A 25,260-nucleotide genomic window follows, 5' to 3' on the forward strand; every position below is an offset into this window, starting at 1 on the left:
AAAAAAAAAAAAAAAAAAAAAAAAAAAAAAAAAAAAGGGAACAGAATGGAGTTAGTGTCTAGGCACACTACAGTTAGTGTTAGGACCCAGAATCCAGGGTTAAAACAGCTGGTATACCAGGTGTCTTTTTTCCCATAGGCACCAATAATTCTGAATATGATTTTGGCAATTTACATCCTTTCCATATTGTCTTTATACTACTCATCTTGTTAGTGTTTAATTTAGATATACCTTAGTATCAGAAATTCATTCACTCACTCATTCATTCAACAGTTGTAAAATATCAACCAAGTTCCAGAAACTATGTTAAGAACTGGTGATACAAAATGTTCTCCTTTTGAAGGATTCTTGGCCAAGAAAGAGAAATAGAATTAGGTGTAAAAATGCCATAATTGAATTGTGGGAACAAGGAAGCCCAAGTGGCTGATTACGACTGGACAAGGTATAGAATGTAGGTGTCACAGATATTTAAAAAAGATGTTGAAGGCTGAATGCCAAGGTAGTTTTCTGGGTTGAGAAGAGGAAAGAAGGAGGATATTCTAGGAATAGGAATAATGGTCATGTGTGGGGCTGGACAAGTGCAGGTTGGAGAAAAAATTAATTTAGTAATAATCCTATTTGGCAATTTCATTAGAAAATATATATTTAAAATTTTTTTTCCCTAAGGAGAATTACTGTCCAGAGACTGTTTTTGGCCAGAGATAGAGAAAAGGGTCTCCAGGCCAAGCTTAGACAACCATGGAGCTAGGCCCTTCAACATGGTTCTTATTATTCTTTGGTAAGAAAGCTTTGCTCAGTGTTTTGTGTACAACACTTAATATAAACTCTCCAGGAAAGAGAGAAGATAAGGTATGGCAAAGCAGAGGAGGGAGACTATGGAAGCAAAGGAGAAACACCAAGGTCAATAATATAAGTTCCGATTCAGCCCATTTGATTCAGCCTCCACTATACAATTTTAGAAATACAAATTTGATCATGTCATTTTATACCAAAAATCCTCAGTGGCACGGAGTAGTACACCAAATGCTGGGCAAGAGGAGAAACAATTTGCATTCCTTAAACTGATGATATAAATCAGGAGAAGATCTTTTAGAAAGATTTTGGCCAATTGTAATGAGTCTAAACTTTTCAGACTGTTTAATTCATGATTTTTCTTTCCTGGGATTTATGGTAAATCATTGACAGAACCCAAGTTTGTACAAATACATACATTGTGTCACCATAAAAATTATAAAATAGTAAAATCTCCTCCCCCATTTCCACTGGTATGGGATCAGTTAAATAAATGATATGGTATCCAAATGATGGAATTTTTTGCTGTCATTAAAATATTTACAAAGTTTCAATAATATTAAATATATTTATGTTACATGGTTAAGTGGGAAGTTAGGATATAAGTTTACCTATATAGCATGTTCTTGACTAGGTAAGAATGTGCATGGAAGAAAAGAACACATCCCAGCAAAATTGTAACAGAGGTGTGTTCTGAATTAAATGAAATTAAGGTGATTGCTATTTTCTTTTTTATGCTTTCTTCTGAGGTGTTTCCTACTTTCTTTAAGTGTACATAAATATTATAACTTAAAAAATCGTTGAAGAAACTGACCAGTTATTTTTCATGGTAATAAAGGCCAAGTGTCATGAAGCATCTCTGGATTACCATGCCTGAAGTTTGCTTTAGATACTTCTCACATTCTCCCTGGTAGATATGATCAAAGAAAGAACAAGGGAATCGTGGCTCATTGTGGGCAGGAGACAGGTGCCATTATTGTGCCACAGAGTCTGGTTGAGTAGAGAAGGAAATGAAGAATGAATGAAAAAGGAGAAGATAAGTAGAAATTTGAGAAGTTCTAGAACAGGTGTTGGGAGATGGTGGGAAAGAGAAGGTTGGGAAGAGGAGCTGTGAACAGTGCCAACTGATGACAGATTCCACTTGTGGCCCCAATAATGAGCAGCTGAAAAGGATGGCAGTGATGAGGATCAGAGTATTGGAGAAATGAACCTAGATCAGTGGTTCCTAACTTTGCTGTGTGTGAGGGTTACCTGGGAGCTTTTAAAAACAACAATGCCCAGGTTGCACCCTAAGGCAGTTAACTAGAATGTGTGGGCATGGGAGCTAAGCATCAGCAAATGTTTTCAAGATCCCTGGGTAATTCCAAACTGCAGCACAGTTTGGGACCACTGGGCTGTGATTGGTCTGTTGGCTTCTCAGAGCCAAGTTCTCAGAGTGTAGCTGCAGCATCATCTGGGAACTTGTCAGAGATGAAAATTCTTGGGCCCCACCCCAGACCTCCTGAATCAGATGCTGGGGGTGGGGGTTGACTTTAGCAATCTGTTCTAACAAGCCCTCTGGAAGATTCTAAGATACATTCAAGTTCCAAGAACTTGAGCCCGAGGCAGTAAAGCTGCCCAAAGTGTATGCAGGAGTTACAGTGAAGAATACAAGTAAGTTACTGCCTGATAGCTTTGATCTAGAGCTTCCTCAGTTGAAAATCAGGAACTAAACATTTAGTGATGAGATTTAAATGGCAGAGTAGTATGTGAAAGTGCCCCACACGGTGTAGGTACTCAAAATATATTCGTTTCACTCCATTTTCTCCACCTTCATTCCGACAACTCCCAACCATCTGCTTATTTACCTTCTTTAAGCAATGTATAAGAGTCCCCAAACCATAACATTTTCATTAGACTTAAAAACATTTTCATAAGTCTTCAATGTTCCTCACAGTTTTTCACTTCCACACAGAGGCTGGAAATTCTCCTAAGAACAACAGTCAGATTGGATTAGGGTCCACCCCAACGGCCTCATTTTTACTTAACTGCCTCTTTAAAGGCCTTTCTACCAATACAGCCACATTCTCCACTGATTTGGATTAGATTGAGTGGGGCATCTCACTTGGTTGGATTTTTCATTCTTTCATCTCTTCCCTGACTTTGATCCCTTTTCTACTTCTTTTATGCCAATGCTCCATCTTGTTCTTATTTCCTCAGTCCAGTCCCCTGTCGGGAGGAGGGACCAGAAGTCAACACTGACAGGTAAAGGCCGGAAAAACACCTGTATTTAAGTGGCACATCTGACTGTCCACTTCTTCCTTCAGACCTTTTGTTTTATCTCTGGAAGCCAAAGGGACCATATCTGAGTCTAAGACCAAGGTGCCAGCTGAGTATAGAGGCACACACCTGGAATCCCAGAGACTTGGGAAGCTAAAGCAGGAGAATCAAAAGGTTGAGGCCAGGGCTCAGTTGGTAGAGTGCTTGCCTTGTATGCACAAGGCCCTGGGTTCAATCCCCAGCACCATGAAAAAGAAAAACAAAACAAAAAACAGGGGCTGGAGTTGTGGCTCAGTAGTAGAGCACTTGATTCTCAGCACCTCACGTAAATAAATAAAAATAAATAAATATTCATCAACAAATTTAAAAAAATCTATTTAAAAACAAAAACAAAAGTTTGAGGCCAGCCTCAGTAATTTAGCGAGGCCCTCAGCCACTTAGTGAGACCCTGTATCAAAATAAAAAAATAAAAGGGCTGGGGATGTGGCTCAGTGGTTAAACACCCCTGGGTTCAATCCCTGGTATAGAAAAAAAGTATCAAGGTGCCAAAGGATTGGTGTCTTCTAAGACCTTCCCTTGGTCACTCTCTTTCTGCCTCTTACATGGATGTCCCTCCGTGCACATGTGCACACATCCCTAGTGCATCTCAATGTGTGTACAAATTTTATCTTCTTCGAAAAACACCAGTCAGATTGAATTGACCCCAATGGTCTCATTATTACTTAATCACCTTTTGAAAGACCCTGTCTACAAATACAGTCACATTCCAGGTCCCAGGGTCTAAGGCTTCATTCTATGAATTTGGGGAGTGACCCAATTCTGTCCATAAGAGAGATAATAATAAAACCTACTTCACTGGGTTATTTTGAGAACAAAAGAGATAAAGAGTGTGAAGGTGTTCTGTAAACAGAAATGTCTGTGATCATTGCTACTGAGGAGCTGGTGTGTGCTGGAGGTGTGTGGAACCTTGTTACCCTCCTCGGAAGGAAAAGACACAACTCGTTCTGCTCTGCAGTGGGGCTGGGTCAGTCCCCACAGTCTAGACAGGTGAGCGATTGCTGGCAGGCCTCCCTGTAGACTGGGCCCGCCAAGGCTGCAATGGGCATCGCCTCAGGCTCCTCTCTTGCCTCCAAATTTCCATGTACATGGGCCATGTGCCCTTGGCGGCTCAGGCACCCGAAGTCCAACAAAGCCGGGCACTGATCAGTTCTTCTAAGCGCTCCGCTGGGATTGGTCACACAGATGAAACACGGCTCTTGGCTAAAGCACAGTTTAGAAACACTGCAGTCTGAAAAGGCCCAGGTTGGAGAACTGGAAAGAACCCCAAAGTCTGTTTCCTGATCTTTTGCAGGGGAGGCGGCTCTGGGGTTCCTTGGGCATAAAAAGGAAGCGAGACTGTAACTGGCCAAACTGGATCCCTCTTGCCACCATGTTCCCATCTGGCTCTCAAGGCAGCAGGCCCTCAGGTATCCCAACCATAACTAACCTGAAAAATAATTTGCAACTAATGCTTCCTTTAGAGAACAGAGGCACAGGGCCCCTTGCTGGCAACAAACAGGCCAATGGGTTCCTTCCTTGGCATTCTGTAAACCAGTGCAGAAAGGTACCCTTACAGCAATTTGCAAAGCAAAGAGTGTGAGCCCTGGACAGACTTGGATCTGAATCCTATTCCTAGGCCACTCACTGGTCATTTGGGGGAAATTGCTTAACTTCTCTGAATCTGCCCTTTATATGAATGTAGAGATAATCACTCACTGACAGGGTCGATGTGAGTTTAGAAGTGATACCATCAGTGTCCGGGCTGGATCCCACTGGAGCTGCATGGGAAAGGTCCCCAGGAAACAGTTGCTGTCATTGTGATTTTATGTTTCCTTAGAAAGGGATGTCCTCAGGAAGTTCTGTCTTTGCTACATGGGGTGAGTGCATGGCCTTCTGTAGATGGTAATTAATGTAACTCACAGAAGGTAACAGAGAAGGAGGAGGAAGAGGGCATGGGGGAGGAGGGATGGGTAGGACAAGGAGGAGAGGGCTCTCAGGAAGAGAAAAAGCAGAGACATTGTAAAGGGCAAAAGACACTGAGATGTTGAGACTTGAGGGTGACCGCCCCTCCTAGCAAGTGAAGTGCCCCTACTTTTTTTTTTAATTGAAAACATGAAGAAAGCCCAGTCATTTGCTTGAAAAATGAGTTCCTTACTTTCTGTGCTGCTGCTGCTGCTGTGTGCGTGTGTGCGTGCGTATGTGTGTGTGTGTGTTGTGGTGGGGGTGGGGTTGTTCCTGAGAGAAGCAAGGAGCAGAGTGGGCTCTGGAAAACTTTTATGCATGGATTTAATATCCCTGGTCCTGCTGGGCATCGACTCTTTGTTGCATGGGAACTAAGGTTTCTTCTACTCTCAGGGGCAAGGCCTAAAGGGGACCTGAGGGCTTCAAGTGGGCTTTGACTCTGCATAATCCTGCTGCAGACAGGTAGGAAGCAGAAGCCAAGGTGGGGGTTGGTTTCCTGACTGTCTGGGTTGAGAGCAGATTGGCAGCAGTCCTCACGCTGAGCAGAAGACTGAACACTCGTGCAACCTTACACGGAGGGAGGAGAAATCCCCAGCGAGTTCAGTGCGGCACATGACTGCCATATTGTCCTTGGTTCCTCCAGGCCTGCTTGTGTGGGAGTGGGTTGGGAAAGTTGTGACCCCTACCCCATTCCATGTGGCTTCATCCTCTGGGGTTGGCCAGGCCTCTGATGAAGGAGCAGAATATGGGGGAGGAGGGCTTCTAAACCTCTGTGGAGGAGAGTCAGGTGCTTCAGAAGGGAGCGGGTGTGTGTCTGAAGAGCTACATGGTAGAAAATTTCTCAGGAAGAAAGGCTCTGATGGATATGGCTGTGCACCAAGGGTCTGATTTCATCATGCCTGTGGGAGAATCCAAGGGTGAGATGTCTGGTGAGGCTCAGAGGCTGTGGAGCTACAGGAATTTGACCTGGTGGTTCCAGTGAGGACAACTGCTGGGCACAGACTCTGGGGCAGGTCTGGAGCTTGGCAAAGTTTTTATTTGTTTTTGATTCTTATGGCAACACTGTTAGAAACTACTATCTCAACATAAAAACAAACCTCGAAGTCCAGGGAGGTCAAGAATCTTGCCTAATATCACACATTTGGTGTGGGGTAAAGCCAGAATTCAAACCCAGACTGTCTGACTCAAAGAAGAGACTCAGATTAAAGGTCAGGAGTCAGAGAAAAAGTGCCTTAGGGTGATAGGACATCTGCAGACTGGGAGGTGAGTGTGGAGTCGGGTGAGCCTGTTCTCCACTCCTCTCAGGAAGACGTTCTGGCAACGTGATCTTAAAAGGAAGGTTGAGTTCTTTGGCTTGAAGATAAAATGCTAGCTGATGTGTTATCTGGAATTACTTTACCCACTCAGCTGAAGAAGCTTCAATCCCAGGTATAGTATATATAATAAATCAATTAGTGATGCACTTTCCAATTCAACTTAAATCTGATCGTCAGGCAGAGCTTATATATACATTGCAGGGATCTGACCAAATCAATCATAGGTCAAAGATAACACTCCCCTGATAATAGCATTAATCCATTCATGAGGGTGGGACCCTAATGACCTAAGCACCTAACACCAGCAACTCGCATTAGACCCCGCCTCCTAATACTGTTACAATGGCAATTAAATCCCAGCATGAGTTTGGGCAAGGATAAATATTCAAACCATAGGGACCACTGAGAGACTCTTTATAGTTTAGAATAATGAGGCCCAGAGAGGTTAACTGATCTGTTCAAGGTCACATTAATTGGTAGATCTGGGACTATAGCCCAAGTGCTATTTTCCAAACCTAGGAATTTTTTTCTGTTCCTACACACAGTACCTTCCCCTACCTCTCCATTTCTGGCTGATCCTGATCCAACAACTGGAGAAATACCTGTGATGAGTCTCCTATGACTCTCTGGGGTTAGTGGGTACACGCACCAAAATGGGAAGAGATTGTGTTGGCAGTGTACTGGAGGTAGAAAGAAACACAAGTCCCTACTGAAGGCATCCATTCTGCCAACAGGAGGCTCTGGCAATAGGGTGTGCCTTAGCCGGGGAGGCTGGCAGAAGGCTGAACTTGCGCACCAAAGAAGCAGAGATTCTGTTGGGTGCTTTGTGGGGAGGGAGGAATTGATATCCAGGCAGCAGTATCCTCTTTGTCTATCTCTCACTTACTGATGTCTTCTGTCCTTTCTTCCTTTTGGACCATTGACTCCCAAATCAAATCCTTAGAATTGTCAATGTGCATTCTGCATTAGCCTTCTAGGATTCACAGGATTGTGCACAAACTCTATGCCATTACTCAACAGTCCGTCTTCCTAGTCTTCTGAACTTGCACCACTTCTGGGGGCTAGTGTCCCAGCCCATGCTCCATTTTTTTCTCATTCACTCTCTTTTCAAATCCTTTCCAGCTCTAACTACTAGCACACATACATTCTATCTTGTTCATTCATTCAATCAAATATTTGGTTGCTTATGAGGTGCATGGCACAGTCCTCAGTAACTGGGGATCGGGTTCTAAAGGAGAAACACGTTTTCTTAGAACTCACGCTCCTATGGTGTGCACTGACTCTCTTACTTCACTGGCCTGTATAAAAAATTGGTAGGCACTACCTGAGGCCTATCCCACAGCAAAACACTGTGCTGGCCACAAGCGGATTGTGAACTTATTGAGCACTGGACCACGTGGTATTCAGGCTTCATCTCTGCAGCACCTGGGACATCTTAGGGTACTTAAAAACAAGTGTGAATCTGGCTCTATCACATTATCTGTGTGATTTCAGTCTAATCCCTGAACTCCACTGAACCTATGTCCTCAGACATAAAATGAATTAAATAATTAAATATGAAATAGTTTTGTCCCATAACTAGGTATTCAATGAACAATACCAGTACTCATTTGTTGGTTGATTAAGAAGATTAAATACTTCTAGAGACTGAATAGCAGTCCCAAATTCATATTTGAAGCCCTGGCTCCCAATTTGGGAACCTTTGGAAGGTAATTAAGTCGTGGGGATGAAGCTCTTGTGAAAGGGATTAGTGCCCTTCTAAGAGACAGAGATGATCCTTCTGTGTGAGTATGCAGGAAGAGTCTGCCTACAAACAAGGAAGCAGGCCCTCTCCAAGAACCAAATTGGCATTTTGATTTTGGACTTCTCAGCTACCAGAACTGTGAGAAATCAATTTCTGTGGTTTAAGCCATTTAGTTTATGGTAGCCCAAACTGACTTAAGACAAAATTTTTTTTTTGGAGGGGAGGGAAGTACCAGGGATTGAACTCAGGACATTCAACCACTGAGCCACATCCCCAGACCTTTTTTGTATTTTATTTAGAGACAGGGTCTCACTGAGTTGGGCTAACTATGAACTCAAGATCCTCCTGCCTCAGCCCTCCAGAGCCACTGGGATTGTAGGCATGCCCAACGTAACAAATATTTGTTGCATAAAATAGAAACAGACCAAAGAGAAACCCAGTATTCAGACGGCAGAAATTGTGGCCAGAATGGTGTTTTGCCATGGGATGGATCTAGGAGGTGCCCAATGTTAAATGCTCCAAGAGCTGCTATAGGGGAACAGGGACTGGCTTGAGAACCAAGAGCAGGCAGCAGAAGAGGGAAAACTGAGGTGTCTAGTTCTGCTAAGGAACCTAGTCTAGAATTTTCTTCTTTGTGTGAAAAGTGGAAGCTTCCTTGGCTCTGTGGTTCTATTTTGAGCAGCAGACCTCCGGAGGCAGGAATAAAATTGGAGCTCACTCTGGCTTGAACCTGTGTGAGCAAGTTTCCCTCTGCAGGTGGTGAGCAGCCTCAAGAGGCACATTTCAACCAGGTCCGCCCCTCCCTGGGCTTGGAGAGGGGTGTGTGGGGAGGAGGAGACACAGCTGGAGTTGCAGTCCTTTTCATTCATAAGTCAGCTGGGGAAGAATGCCCCACTGCTTCCCTTGGAATCCCAGTGAATTTGAGTTGGGTCAGGGCCAGCCAGAAATGGGGAGGTTGGGGTGGGGTCAGGGCAGGTACTCTGGTGTGTGTAGAAGAAATTCCATGTGTGGAATACTAGGATTTGGGCTCTAGTCCCAGATCTACCAACTGACCTGGGGTAGGTCAATTAAAACCTGCCTGGGCTTCATTTTTCTGATCTATAAAATTTCTTTCTTGGTATTCTTAGGAAGTGTAGCCAGGCCCAACAGCACAGTGTTTCTCATATATCAGGGTCCACTGGCCACTGGGGGATCTTGTGGAAATGCAGAATCTACTCTGTGGGCCTTGGGAGTTCACATTTTGACATACACCCTGGCAAAGCCTGTGCTCCTGGTTCACAGGCCATTTGAAGATCTAGTGCAGGAATTGGTCAATCATGGCTTGAGGACCAAATCCAGCCTGCTACTTGTCTTTGTCAATAAAGTTTTATTGGAATACAGGCTTTCCCATTCATTTATAGATTGTCTAGAGCTGCTTTCATGCTAAGTGAACAGAGTTGGGTAGATGCATCAAAGACTGTATGGTACACAAAAACTAATTATTTTAACAGTTGCTATAGAAAATAAGTCCAAGGATGTTTTCCCTAAAGGCCCAGACCTCAGCCAGAGTGAAGGAACACAAAAGGAGCTGCACCTGACTGGCACCTGAACCGCCACCCTAATGGGTCAGCTGATCCCATTACAACAAATTCCCTATTCGCATTCCTGTCCCAGCGGGACCCCATTACAATGAACCCCAGGAATCACCCTCCTATTGCACCTTTCACTAAGCCTAAATAACCCAGACCCTTGATTCAGCCCTATGTGCCAGGTTCCACCAAAGCAAAGCTTGCTGACCTGAAGTTTGCTTCCCATCTCTTGCCTTCATGAGTGTCCGTCATTTGTGCTAACATATTCCTTTACAGAAAAATTTTGCTGGCTCCTGCTTGAGAGGTCTGAGGACCGTTCTGAGCTAAAAGACCTGCGTTTCAGTCTGGATGTGGCCATGGGCAAGCCTCTTCATCTTGCAGGTTCTCTTTCCTTATCTAGAGGACAAAATGATCTCCAAATCTTTGAGAGGCCTATGACTCTGGTGTTTCAATACTACATAGAAAACATCACCGTTTCTATAGTAACTGGCATTTGAGAACCATTTTGTGTGGCCTTCATTTGGAAGCTGTAAAAACATACCTGGCCTAACCCTGCAGAGTCTAGCAGGGCAGCTCCTGCCTGATGCCATGAGATGTCTGTGGAAACAGACCACAGCTACCGCTTGATGTAGAGTTAGCCGGGATCAAGAGGGGCTTCAGGGAAGGGAAAAGGGAGGATGGGAGGCATCCCCCCCCCCATCCCCGCCGAGTTGCCACATAGGCTGATGCTGGCAGAGAGGCACTGGGATATGACATGCCAGTATTGCTCACATAAATTCCATTTTGCTGCGAGACCAACTCAAAAAAAATTCCCTAACTCACCGCTTCATGTGCTCCTGACAGGTGCTTTTGGTCAATTAATATTTGTAAGCCCCTTTGAGGTCTCAGAAACTGGCAGGCACAGGAGTACAGAAGCACTGTGACATCTGAGCTCTATTAGGAGCTCACAGTCTGGTGAAAAGACACCACGTGAGGGGAAATGCATGACCCTGGGTCTTTAGCCTGAACCACAGGGAACATGTGGCTGTGGGGAAGCCAGTGGGGGATAGGAGAGGGAGAGGGTTTGTAAAGAGGGAGGGGATGATGACAAGTTTGGGGCATATTGATTACAGTGTGGGCTGCTTGACTAACTGAATGACCAAGCTGTGACTTCCTATGAAAAGCAAAGCAACCTCTCTATAGGTCTGCAAATATTTAGCAGGAATGACACGTATGTTGCCATGGTTACTTCCCAGCGTCGAGGGGAGTTCTAGTGTATACCCCCAGACCCCTGAGACTTTTTAGGAGTCACTTGCCTTGCTCTGTCTCAATCCACAGGAGAGACCTGGGCAGAGCGACCTCTGTGAAGTGCACAACTTAGGAACATTTTAATTTTCTCTCAACCCCAAAGGGTATTGGCTAACTATTGCTCCCTATATGACCTCATTGCATGGGAAAATTGGGAACAACCCTGGACAGCTCCTGAACCCCCAAGAGCACCTTCTGTTATGGCTTTATAAAAGTGACAAGAAAGTCACAAGAAACAATGAACCCTGTGCTCAAAATTATTTGGGGTGTCTCAGCTGAGCTCTCTCTCCTTCTTTGCTGTGGAGTGTGATACTGAGAGATGGTTGGTTGGCATCCCATTCCCTTGCTTTAGGATGGAGGGCATAGTTCATGCAATTTTTAAAATCTGCGTGGGCACAGAGTGCAGGTGATAAAACTACATGACCTTGCACAGTAGCAGAGTCAATGGGCGTTGCAATGGGAAGGTTTCCCCCTTTCCAGACAGAGCTTCCACACCTGGGAGGGCAGATCTGATAGCTGCAGTCATGTGCCTGGAGAATACCTGTGTCAGTTGGTTTGTGCCAGGTTAGTGTGGCCACAGGCTACCTGCAAGCTACACATAGGCTGGCTGGCCTTGCCGTTCCTGGGTAGCCATGTGACTCTTCTTAGCACTTACCACAGTCCCTAATCATATGCCTATCTATGGAATTATTTTATTAAAGCCAGGCTTTGACATTTCCCTGTGAGGGGAGCCCTGTTTACCAAACCTGGTGCCTGGCATTTGTTAGGTACTTCCTAAGTATATATTGAATGATCTGACAGAAAACCTGTTTCTACCACTGGGAAAATGACTCAAAGTGAACCCTATACCCAAAGTGTCTGTCTCCTTGTCTTTGCTTAAGAACAATTGCAAACATTATTTAGTGACAGTCTAGGGAGATGCTGCCCTACTGGTTTAGAATTGTGTTCAGGACACTCATTTGCAGTTCAAACAGGATGACAAGAAATGACATCTGTGGTAACCAGAGGGGCCAGGTGTGGGGAGCACAGCATGGAGGCAGGTGTGAAGCTCAATGAAGAATTGGAGAAAGTATATAGGAGGTCTTGCATTTACATTTTGGGCTGGAGCCACAGAGGAACAATGGTAGAGCTCCCAGCTTCACTCAACCTCCTGGGGACTGGTCCAGCTTAGGGCTTCACCTGGATTCAAGGCGTGGCCCCCTCTGGCTTCACCTTACTTCTCTGGACAGCAGCTCAGGAGTCACCCCCACCCTGGCAGCAACACCAGACACACTTGAGTGCAGTGCCAGTTAAAGAGCCCTAGGATTACAGGCTGTTCTAGCCACTGGTAGTTTATGGTTATTCTAGACCAATTCCCATAGTAGAAGTCAAAAGAGTAAAGTTCTAAATGGGGTCACATGCTAATTATCAAACAATAATTCCGATTACTGTTGATTAAGAGCTCATCAAGTTCCAGGCACTCTTCTAAGTGCTCTACAAGGATGATCTCACTTAACCCTCAAAACAATGCTGAATTGTTCCACGTGGTAAATGTTGAAGAGACCTGGAGAAGGTCCTGGCTTATTCCAGGTTCTGTAGCTTGCAGGGAGGCCTGGGGCTTGAACTCTCAGTGGTGAGTCTCTTCCTCACAGGGACTCTCAATTGCAGGTCCTTTGAGCTCTATCTGAATTACTTATGAGAAGATGGTTAGCATATCTTACTCATCAAATGAGTTTCTAATGGCTCCGTGAAACTGAAGCTAGATTTAAAATTAGGTAGTCAGTGTAGTTAGGTAAATCGGGTCTAATATCGAGTGAAATCTAAAATGGAGGCCATGCTGAGAATGAATTCCCGGAAGTTGAGCAACTCTCGGAATGTTAATGAAGTCCAGGAAACAGCCCCCAACAGATTTGAAGATAGCCCATCCCAAAGAAATGTTAATGAACAGCAAACTTGAAGACTGACTCATTACTTAGGCCCAGATTACTTCTTTGGCCCATCTGTGTCCCAACCCTTCGGGCCTTCCCACCTACATTCCATCATCGAGAACTATAAAATGGAGAGACAACCGCACTTCCACGGATTCCATCTCTTGGGTCCCCTTCTTCCTCCGGGAGAAGTCTTTTCTGCTGTCCTTTAATAAACTTCTAATTTTCCACTCTGACCTTGCCTGGGCGTGCTTCTCTGGTGTTATTCTTCAACATTGGGGAAGCAAGGACTCGTCACCGGTCAACAGCGGTAACAAAACTAAATTCTTAACCTCACAAATATGCACAGGTTAACTCTTCCTAAGACTTCTTCTCCTCCCAAATTTTCATTTCCTATTTTTACTGTCCTGCTCCAGATCTACTGTACGCATGCGCACAGTGCTGGCAGAAGGAAGGCAAGAGTCCTTCCCTTTTCTCCCTCCCTCCAACAGACATTTCTATAGAGCACTGTGAGCCCGGGTGGTAGGCTTGGAAAGAGACACAGGTGACAAACACCTTTTCTAGGGATGGGTTGGGGAGAAGTGTGAGGATACACATCTCTGGCTGCCTCTGATACAGGGCAACCCATGATCAGTGTGCTGGTGAGATGGAAGGCAAAAGCCAGTGCTGTAAGAATTTAGAGGCTGGTTTCACTTCTGGGGCTCCAGGAGGAGATGGCCTTTAGACCTCGCCTTGCAAGAGGAGTAGAATTTCAAAAAATAGATGCAGAATCTTTCTTTGGACTGGGTCTAAATGCTTCTTATTTCTGAGAGATGGTGTTTGCGTTACACTCAGTAGCCTAATAAATTTTCTAGATGGATACTAGCCACTGGAGGTTAGGCTAGGGTCTTGGTTCTGATTCTATCCCTGGACATAAATTACATATGTCCTGCCCTTTCTCTGGGCTTCTGTTTTTTCCCAATTACGAAATGGGATATGAAATTGGCTGGGTATGACATTACTCATGGGCTTCTGGTTAGGATTATATTCAACTAATTCATGCAAAATTATTTGCAAGCCACAATGAAATATAAAAACAAAAGATTACTTCACACTATTTTTGTTGTTTCAAAAACTAAAAATAACCCATGTCATGTGCTCACTCATCTAATATTCTTTCTTTTTTTGAGTAACTGCTTGGGGGTGGCCACTGGAGAGACAAAGATTAATGCCCCCGGCCTCCATCTTTGGAATCTGAAAAGTCTAGAAAAGGAAACAGTAATTACAATTGAGGGGTATAAGTTTAATAAGCTAGGACAAAAGTTGGGTTGGTTTGCAGGAGCTCTGCTGTTTCCTAGTGGCAATGTAGGTAGATTATAATGCTAAAGACATGAAATTCAAAGCCAGAAATTGACTGGCATGCTTCAGCCTAACATGGAATTAAAGCCAGGTAAAATTCCTAACATGGAATTAAAGCTGGGTGCATGCCTATAATCCTGTGGAATTGGGAGGCTGATGTGAAGGATCACAAGTTTGAAGCCAGCCTCAGCAACTTAGTGAGGCCCTAAGCAACTTAATGGGACCCTATCTCAAAATTAAAAATAATAAATAAATAAATAAGGGCTGGGGATGTGACTTAGTGCTAAAGCATACCTGGGTTAAATCCCGTGTGTGTGTGTGTGTGTGTGTGTGTGTGTGTGTTTGTGGTGTATATACATATACATATATATTTTTTAAATAAATTAATTCATTAAAAAAATAAAGTGGAATTAAAGAGGAGGAGAAAAAAATTTTTTCCCCAAAGTTTGAGCTTATACTGTGGTCCAGGCTTTTACATGCACCAGCTTCATAACAAGCTAGATATTTTCATGGTTATTTTATAGATGACAAAGCTGAGACTCAGGGATGTAATCTAACTTTCTAAGCTTTTATAAATAGAAAGCATAAAGCCAAAAATTAAACCCAGGTTATCCAGCTGCAAGCCGGGTGCTTCTCTGTGTGCATTATTGCTTTTCCACCAGCCAATGAGTTTACAGAACACATTCCATGACTTTCTTACTCGAATGTTTTTTTTCCGAAAAAGACAGATCTACTATCAGAGACCTGACCGCAACCTGTTCTAAGGCCATTCCCTCTTCCACCTCCTGTGTGCACATCCTTCACTCCCATTATTCTCTCCTGACTTCTCCCTCTCCTCCAGTCCCAGTGAAACTTCCAAGGAGGAAGAAATCCTAACAAATGAAGACCCTGCAGAGAGAGAGCTCCCTCCCAGCCTATAAATCCTGGGGTAAAAGTCATGGAAAGAAGAAAAAAAAATTGTATACACTTCTGTCCCCCAAATCCATGTTGACCAAAATATGACTATACTTCAATTCTGATCAGTGATTGCTAGACTTATTTCACAGAGAAGAAGACTGAGATCCAAGAAGGTGATGGGATGCACCCAAGGTCACACACAATGGTAAGAGGCAGAGTCTGGATTGGAACCTGGATCTCCCAACTCCCAGGTCAATGCTTTTCCACCAAAATAGGTGCTGTTAGCTTTTCCCATTAGCAACTCAACTTATATGAGATCATGGCCCTTATAAGAAGGAAGCTTAGGGTTGGTGTCTCTGCAAAGCCCAGAAGCCAGGGCCCCTCCTTGGCCTCCACTTTGATCAGCTCATGTCCTCATCTAAAGAACAGGAAGTGGCTTCATTTTTAGCCCTGAAAGCACATTTTTGGGGGTAGGAAAGGGGGATTTGTGGAAGAGAGTTCCTGTACATAACGGTCAAGAGTGATCAGCAGATACTTCACTCTCTCTTGAAGAAGGGGAAGATGAATATCAGACACTTAAAGATCAGACATTTAAGGGGAAGATGAAGGCTGACCTTGAGTCCTAACCAGAACCTGACCTCAGACGCTTCCCCAAGCCCTGGGGTGGGAAGAGGGGAGGGCTCTGCTATGTTCACTCCCTTCTCTGTTCTGACAGGGCTGGATGCCAGTATGGGGGTTGAGATCACCAGGGTGGGCAAATTTGCAGGAACGTTCTACAATCTCCAGTGCTTCCCCCACCCTCTGCTAGCACCCACAACTTCCCCTGCCAAGGGAGGAAGAAGGAATGCATTATTCTGTTTAATAATTTATACAAATTGAAAAGTTTATTTTGCCAAAGAAAAGGGCCTTAAGAGGGCAACAGAAACAAAAATTCCTGAGTCTTCTTAAAGGACAAAGTGTGGAGATGATATTTCTTGATGACCTCGCCCTGGAATATAACAACCTGATTGTCTAAGATGGGTGTGAAGCAAGGAACCCCGCCCTCCGAGGGTCAGCCAAGCCTTGTCTCCTACTGGTGGGATTACATCCAACCTTAGCAATTATATCCTGGGACATCAGAGAACACAGAACGCTAGAAGACACTCTGGGCATGTGTCTGTCTCTATAAGTGGTTCTCAAACCTGGCAGCCCACCAGGGTCATCCAGGGAGCACAAGACAAACCTAGATTCCTAGGAACCAACCCAGAGATGGATGAGGTCATTTTCAACAGGCAGGCCGGGATTCAGAACTGGTGATCTAGTTCAACCCCATCTATCCAGCTATCAAAGGTTTACATGAGAAGTAGATTTCACAGCAAAGAAATCTGAGATGCCAATAACTAGACTGGTAGCAACACTTGGACTAGAACTCAGTTCCCTGGCTGCTGGCAGGGATTACCAGCAACATGGTCTCTTTCCTGGGGCTCCCCAGGCCACCGAGAACCCAGGAAGATCCAACAGTTGACAGAGGAACCAAGGTGCCAGAAGTTTAGCCTGAATCTCTGTTCAGATCTTTGTGGAGGTAGCTGATAAGGGGTTGGAGTGAAAGTCATCTTAAGGGCACTTTCTGTATTCTGGTGGGTTACAATCAAAGGGCCCAGCAGGTGGCCTCTGAGGTATACTGCCTGGTTTTTCTAGAGTGAATGAATAATGGGTTCGTGGAAGCAACCCACTATGTACAGGAGCCAGGGAAAGTGAAGGAGGGGTCCCAGAAGATGGGGTCTGGAAGGTGGTGGAAGGCCAGACAATATGGGCCTATTGGCCACTGTAGGACCTTAGCCTTTTATTCAGCCACAGCATGATTTTGAGCAGATGAGTGTCCTAATCTAATGTTTTTACAGGGATCTCTGGTGTGGTGGTGAGAACAGACTGTGTTCAGCTCAGGGAGGAGCAGAGGACCTGTAGTCAGTCATACAGGACACAGAAAGTAGTGGCTCAGAAGTGGCTGGACCCTGATGTTTTTGAAAAGTTGAGCTCGTAGGTTTTCTCATGGACTGGGTGTGAGATGTGAGGTAAAAAGGGCATGGAGGGGGCTGGGGATATAGCTCAGTTGGTAGACTGCTTGCTTTGCATGCAAAGGCCCTGGGTTCAATCTCCAGCACCATACACACACACACATGCACACACACACAAAAGAGGCATGGAAGGTGGTGCCAATGCTTTGACTAGAGGGCTATGGAGGCTGGAGTTACCACAGGATGGGCTAGACAGAGGAGTTCAGCCTCGAACACATGGAGCTTGCTATGTCCATTATCCTCTCCAGGGAAGTGCAGGAAAGGATGCGGGACACATCAGGAGGCCAGACTGGCTTGGAGTCATCATGGGCACACATGGGATATTTAAATAGAGCCTCACAACTGGATGAAGTCACCAAGGAAACAAGTACAGACAGAAAAGAGGATCTAGGATCCTGCCTGGGGACCCTCCAGCATCAAAAGGCCAAGAGAACAGGGAATGAAGAGGAGTGACTAGTAAGTGGAGTCCTCGAAGCCAAGTATACAAAGTGTTTCCAGGACAAGGGGGTGATCCGTGGGGTTTGAATGAAGGTGAAGTGAAATGAGGGCTGAGAATTGACTTTTGGATATGGACATTGGAGAACTCTGATAACTACAGGAGCAGCGTTTGACATCTAATCTTACGGAGTCCCTTGGTTTGATAACTATCAGTCCCCCCCTTATTAGAAATTTTGTTTTCTCAATTAGGTTGTAAGCTTTGCAACACCAGGGATGATGGGTCACCACACTCCCAGGGTACCAGGTCCTTGGCGGGCTGTCAGACCTTACAGAAGAGCCTGCTATAGGTCCTGAGATGCTTTGCTGGCCCACCTTCCACAGGGACATGGTCTAGAGCAACTGTCCTCATGTCTGGCTTACCTTGGACACAGAATTTCAGTTCCTTAGGGTCAGTGATGCTCTTTCTGCTTTCCCGGATCACAGCCTTGTTCTTCTTGGTTTCTCCCCAGAGATTGGTGCCTCCATACATGCTGGGAATGTTGAGAATGGCAATGCCTTCAAGGAAGATGTTGCTCAGGTCCACCTCCACTCCGTCACACTGGGGACAGACAGAAAAGGCCAGTGGACTTCAACCTAAGGTGTTCTAGAAGTGTGTGTGGGGGAAGGGGGTCTTTTCAGCTACCACCCTGCCATTGTCAGAAACCAAATCTTAAGTAGGTCTAATGCTTTAACCACTATAGTGAGATGGGGAGCCAGTCCTGAGTCAGCTCTGGGGAAGACAGCACAAGATTTCAGTGGGTCTAGAAATGCTCTAGGGATAGTTCCCAAGTTAATTGCCAAACAGTTCTCCATTCCAACCTCATTACCATCAATTCTGCCCCTTCCTAATCACTATAAATATGTATAGGAATATCGATTCCAGAACTTAACAGAGTATATACTCAACAAGCAAAAGGAAAAAAAAAAAGCCCAGCTCAATGGTGTGTGCCTATAATCCCAACAGCTTGGGAGACTGAGACAGGAAGACTGCAAGTTCAAGGTCAGCCTCAGCAACTTTGAGAGACCCTGTCTCAAAATAAAAAATAAAAAAGGCTTGGGCTGGGGATATATAGCTCAGTTGGTGAAGTGCTTGCCTCGCATGCACAAGACCCTGAGTTCAATCCCCAGCAACACACACACACACACACACACACAAGGGCTTTAATGGTTAAGTGCTCTTTGGTTCAATTCCTGGTACAAAAAAAAAAAAAAAAAAGACAAGAATAAAAATTATTATTCCCTCTTTTCCCTCTTATTTTATCCTGTCTTTGGAAGTCTTTAAGAATTTGCCTGTCTTTCATATCTGAATTGTAAGTATAAATTTGACACATAAACTTGCAGAGTGTCTTTATTCAACCAATCTCTACCACTAGATTTCTCACCAGGCATGAAAAGCCTTGTATGTCTCATATATATAGCCTCTAGTGTCAGCCCACCTTGGCATAATGCTTACCAACACAGCAGAAATGTATTAGCTCTGATCCTCATTCCTTAGGATTGTGGGTAACTTACTATGTTTTGGAAGAACCAACTGGATGAACTATATTATCCAAGTTTACAACTAAGAAATAACAGAGCAGGGATTCAAATGTGGAGAATTTGACTACAAAGTCCATACCCTTTATCTTGATTATTGTGAGAAAAGTAAAGTCAAAATCATATGACAAAAAAATCTACTATACACTCTAAAGTTTGCCGACTACTAAGGTTTGAAGGTCTCTTCCCAAACTCATGTTGAAAGTTATTTGCCACTGTAACAGAATTAAGAGGTGGGGACTTGAGAAGGTAACCAGGATGAGATGAGGTCATGAGGGTGGGGCCCTGTGATGTTATTAGTAGCTTTGAAGGAAGAAAAAGAGATCCGTGGTGCTGCCTTTGGGCTGCAGAGAGTTCCCACTCTTTATCAGATGCAGCCCCCTCAACTCCCTCCAGACCTCCAGACATTTGGATAATTTGAAAGGTCTCTTTATATGGACCCACATTCTCTCTTTTTTTCTTGCTTCTGCTCACTGGTCCTGTTCTTCTTTCTGAAGCCAGGTGGAATGACGTCCTTTCTCCTCCATAGGGGCAGCCCAGCAGCCACACTGATGATCACCACCATCACTGTGCATATGGATGAAGCATTGCCATGTGCCACATTAGCTTTTATACACATCTCCTTGATTATCTTCATGATAATCTACAATGACTAACCTCTCTTTATGTGTGGGGAAACCGAGGCACAGAAGAAGCTAAGTCACTTGCTCAACAGCACATGGCTGTGGAAACACACAGATCTGACAGCAGGCAGTCGGAGCCTAAGCTGGAGGACTCCTTTCTGCCTCCTCCCTCCACACCACAGCAGTTGTGCAGCCTGTCCGATTGAGCCTGTCCACTCTCCTAACCTTTTCCTGCCGGACTTGGTTTTCAGACCCTTTCTCATTTTGGCTGTCCTATTTTGTACATGCTCCAGTTTGTTGCCAACCGACTTGGTAAGACTCCCAGCACTGAGAATAACACTCAAAACAGGACTGATGGGGCAGGCGGCAATGAGACCAGCCCTGACCAGGACTGGAATTCTACGACACTGTCATGTCCCCAAAATGAGACAATGTGTAAAGCCCATGTAAGAGCTCAATACGGGTTACCCCCTACCATTACCCATATCATTACCCACAATGACAGCTATGCTAGCCCTTTCATTAACAGCTAGATGATGGCATCCCTTCGGTTTAAATGGGTAGTCATCTCAGTCACCTGAACCTTTATCCCATGATCTATTTCTAAGCCAGCTCTTCCCTAAGTTGCACTTGTATAGGATTTTTTCCCCTGGGGCAGAGGGTGCTGGGGATATAACCCAGGGCTGCTCTAGCACTAAGCTAAGCTCCCAGCCTTTTTTATTTTGATTTTGATATAGGGTCTTGCTAAATTTCCCAGGTTGGACCTGAACTTGTGATCCTCCTCCCTCAGCCTTGCAAGTAGCTGGACTCACAGAGGTGGGCCACCATGCCCAGTTGTGCAGCCTTTAAAAAAAAATAGCTTCGACATAGAACTTTGCATTTATGTTAATTAATTTCATCTGACTTTTATCAGAGGCAGCCCCTCAACTCCAGACCTCCAGACATTTGGATAATTTGAAAGGTCCCAAACTCTTCCAGTCCAATCAAATCTTCATTTTGTGACCCTTGGTCCTAGCTCTCTTATCATTTGGGGATTAAGTCATTAACATGAGTACATAAGGCAAAACCAGGGACCAGTTTCTTTCCTTGGTCCCATTCATGGTACACGGGCAGTCCTTAGAATGTGACTGTTCTATTGGGGCTGCACATTCTGATTGAACTGTATCTAACCAGCCCAGTTTTCATTACACAGTGGAATCAAGGAACTTAGTGAGCAGGACCTAAGAGAACATGTCCCATATTTCATAAATGAGACCTGGTGAGGGAAAGAAACTTCCCTGTGGTTATCTAATTAATTAATGGTAGAATAGATTAAAATCCAGGTCTCCAGACCTCAAGTCAGTGTTCTTTCCATCAAAGCATAAGACATTATGCTGAGATCAAATAAGATTTTCTAAATGACTCCCTTACGACCTCTAAAAGGAAAGAAATAAGAGAACTCATATTAACACACTAATATCTGTGTTAATTACATATTCTAGAATCTTGCCAGGGATAGGAATGAAATCCATGTATTTCCAGAATATCCCCTTTTCTTATTTTTGAAAACTGGGACATGTCTATTTGCTTCTCATTAGATAGAACCAACTCCATTTTCTAGAATTGCCAAAGTGGGCCCTGAATAACATCTAGAGGATTATCCAGCAACTTGGATTCAAATGTATGTGTATTTCCCAAGGTCAGTTAAGTCTCTGTTGATTTACACTGGGCTTCAGCATCTGTTCTTTCATTTTTAGTTTAGGGCTACTACTCTGGAAAAGACAGAACTCTTACATACCGGCAGAGTCCTTATTGAGTGTTGCTTTCCACGTTTTTGTTGTTTTGCTTTGAACATTGTCTGTCATTCTGCTTGGCCTTCAGTTTGCCTGAGCCAGGCTCAGAGATGTGAGTTGCTTTTGTGTGGTCACACCCAGGTGCTTGCACACACCCTGTTTCTGCGTGTATGTGCACAAGTTCCCTTAGAGGATGGGTTCAGCTAGAGCTCCCTGCTGTTCTCACAGTGACTTAAAAACCCAAAGCAAACTCCTTTCCTTTTTCTTCTCAATATGATTAATGACTAGTTAGAAATTTATTTTGGAATGCCCTCTACCCTTCTATCCTTCATACACATATTCCTAGTTAGGAATTTAGGCTAGAGTTCATGAAGTCACACTTTTCTCCACACTCTTGAAATGAGCCCAGCATTGTCTCCTTTTCCTTATCTTCTCCTAGACCAGAAGTCATCTCTTAGTCATCATTACTTCCACATCACCTCAATTTATGCATTGTTGGTTGAAACAGCACCCTTACTTGGAAGACGTAACATCAGCAGCTCATGCATGGTGAGAGCTTCCTTGGGTGCTGGGCTGGCCCTTCACCTACAACACCCCTTGGAATCCTCCCATGAGCACAATGAAGGAGTGAGTCACTATTGCTACCCTCAACAGACAGGTCTCCTGGGACAAAGGTGCTTGCTCAAGGCCACAGAACTTGCCACTGTACACCCAGCAGAGCTAGGATGCAAACCCAGGCATCAGATGCCAGATCCTACTCTGGAGATGAGTCAGTGAGGCAAATCGGGATTTGTGCTGATGCTAGACTTATAGCAAAATTAAACTTCCAGCTGTTGTTTGAATAATTGAAATCTCCCACTACTGCTCTATCTTGTAAGTGCTTAGAGCTGTGCCTGGCACATCAGTGTTGGATATTAGTATTATTATATCTTGTCTCTGAGCCAGGTTTGTTAAAAAAAAAAAAAAAGAAAGAAAGAAAAGAAAAAACCATAGCACACTCCTTGGCAAAAGAAATCCCACAGTCACCTTCCTTCCCTACTCTATTTAAAAATATACTCTGTCTTTTCCACCTTTAATCATAACCAACTAGGAGTGCTAGCTATTAACCTGGTCAACTGTTAACCTCTTTTTTTTTTTTTTTTGAAAGAGTGTGTGAGAGAGAGAGAGAATTTTTTGATATTTATTTATTTTTTTTAGTTCTCGGCAGACACAACATCTTTGTTTGTATGTGGTGCTGAGGATCGAACCCAGGCCGCACGCATGCCAGGAGAGCGCGCTACGGCTTGAGCCACCTCCCCAGCCCCTGTTAACCTCTTCTTGGGAAAGGAGACAGTCCTCACTCTGCTTTCTGATAAATCTACCCACTTCTCATTATTCTTACCGGGTCTTGCTCTGTAATGAGGCAATCAGAGCAAGCAGTAGGAACTTGGGGTCTGTTTGATGGCTGATGTTGCAGCCCTTGAAATGCACCCACTTGAAAAGTGAAACAATGTAGTATCTGGAAAAGTATATATGTGGGCTGGAGGCAGAGATATGGATTACATTTTGGCTCTGTCAATTGACAGTTATGTGATTCCAGATTGGTTTCTTAACCTCTCTGAGCTTTAATTTATTATCTGTAAAATGGGGAGGGGGAATAACAGATTTATCTATCTCGGGGTTTGACTGGTCTCGGGAAGGCAGCGACACTCCATAACTATCTGCATTATTATTACAGTATCCTCAATCCCTGTGCCTTGAGGCATAGTTCGTCACTACTTGAGGCTTTGCTGGAAGCATTTTAACCGGCTGTGCTGGTGGCAGCCCACGCCTGTGTGCCTGTTTTCCGGAGTTCTCGGGCCTAGCCATCATACACTGATTTCCTTCAGAACCCCAGCTTTCGGGAAAGGTGGAAGGCTGTGTGCTCAATCTGAGAAAGTGGAGCCCAGAGTGGAACACAGCCTAAATGGAACGCCGGTCCCGGCGGGTTCCTGAGCTAAATCCTCCAACTGTTCCATGACGTCATCCGGCCCCCTCCCCCTGCTCCTACCACGGCGTCTCCTGGGGACACAGCAAAGAGGGCGGCGGTCCCCGCGCGCTCCACGCCACTAGCCATCCTAGCCCAGGCCCGGCTCCAAGGAGAGGCAGCGCTGCTGCGGCACCAGGTATTTATAGCCGCGTGTGCAGCTGAACAGAGAGCTCTTGTCCCGAGCAGCCAGAGCGCACACGCTCGAATTGTGCTTCGGGTGTGCGCCGGCTGCCAGGTACCCGACGTCGGGCCGCCTAGGTCCCGGGAGGCTCTTCGGGCACGAGGTGGGAGTCGGGGTACACGAAGGCCAACCCCACTCCTGTCCACATGGTAGCAGTTCTGGAATCTTTAGGGGCGCAGGCCGGAGCGGCCCGCGCGCCTCCTCCCAGGTCCCTTGGAGCTCGCCCGCAGCTGTCGGCCACGTTCATCTTTGGTCCCCTGGCCAAGACTATACCTCCAGTTTGGGTTTCTCTAGGAGCCTGGGATGGTTGGCTTGTTTGGCGGTTGGGCCAATGCGTAGGTAACTAGACCCTAGGTTAGGAGGGGAATGCGTAAGTATGTGCCAATGAAACCACTGGGAATTCGTATTCATCTCCACCCCCACCCTGCCCTTGACGTCTTGGATCCTTACAATCCCATAATTCTGGGCAGAACCTGGACTCGCCCAACTCTCTGTCCTCAGAGGGACAGAGAGCAGAAGAGGTGAAGGAGGGAGGGCATTGATGCTTCCCCGGCCCCGATGTGGGTTTTTTTCGTGCTCCTTCTGCCTGCCCGCCTTAGTGACCTGAAAAGACAGTGCGGAAGCAGCCTCCTCCATGTTGATCCTATTCTGAAGGTCCTCAGGGCAGGAGATCCCACAATTTATTTGATGACCTGTTTCAGTTTTTAGCAACTAGGAAATTCTCCCTTCTAACTAACCTCAATTCTCCATGCCATAGATCAGGCAAGATTTTCTCTGGTTTGGAGCGCACATGTGTTTCACAGCCCATGCTGGGCTGGCTTCTCTGGGTAATGACCTCCTGCAGGCTGGTTTGGGGTTGAAACTCAGGCCTCAAGGGACTCTGCCTTGGTCTTTCTTTTAAATCTTTTTTAATATGGGTATTTCCAAACACACAGGAAAGTAGAGAGTATGATAACCCCCCATGTACCCCCAAACTCAGTTGCAACAATTAGTAACTTGCAGCTAATACTGTTTTAAATCAAACTGGGTTCTCTTTGCACACCATTCCTACTGAACTACTTTTTAGCAAATCTCTGATTTTCTATCATTTCATCCATAAATACTGTGTATCTTTAAATGATGACTTTAAAAATTAGCCCAACATTATTGTCACTGTTCCTTAATACCAATAAACATCTCGTAATTGTTCAAATTTCCTCAATAGTCTCATTTTTAAAAATAGCTAGTTGTCTAAAAGATCTTCATATTGCATTTAGTGATACATCTCTTGGGTTTTTTTTTTTTTTTTTGGTGGTACGGAGGATTGAACTCAGGGGCACTCAACCACTGAGCCACAACCTCAGCCCTATTTTATATTTTATTTAGAGACATGGTCTCACTGAGTTGCTTAGCATCTCACTGTTGCTGAGATTGGCTTTGAACTGGTGATCCTCCTGCCTCAGCCTCCCAAGCCACCACATCTGGCTCTTGGTTTTCTTTTGATCTATAAATCCTCTATTT

The 25,260-nt window shown here is 44.8% G+C and overlaps 1 protein-coding gene across 4 annotated transcripts in view; it reads right to left on the reverse strand.

Annotated features, from left to right (window-relative positions):
* Dgkg (diacylglycerol kinase gamma) overlaps positions 1 to 25,260 on the reverse strand; it is a 199,803-nt gene that overhangs the window by 30,164 nt on the left and 144,379 nt on the right. For all 4 annotated transcript variants that reach the window (XR_007347933.1, XR_007347931.1, XR_007347932.1 and 1 more), the window contains one exon: positions 18,022 to 18,199. Coding sequence is in view for 1 of the 4 variants with exons in the window: in XM_015499958.2 (XP_015355444.1) it covers positions 18,022 to 18,199 (178 nt within the window). In the remaining 3 variants the exon portion in view is untranslated. The remainder of the gene's footprint in view (positions 1 to 18,021; positions 18,200 to 25,260) is intronic.

Source organism: Marmota marmota, unplaced genomic scaffold (genome assembly GCF_001458135.2).
Source record: "Marmota marmota marmota unplaced genomic scaffold, marMar, whole genome shotgun sequence".
Classification (NCBI taxonomy): domain Eukaryota; kingdom Metazoa; phylum Chordata; class Mammalia; order Rodentia; family Sciuridae; genus Marmota; species Marmota marmota.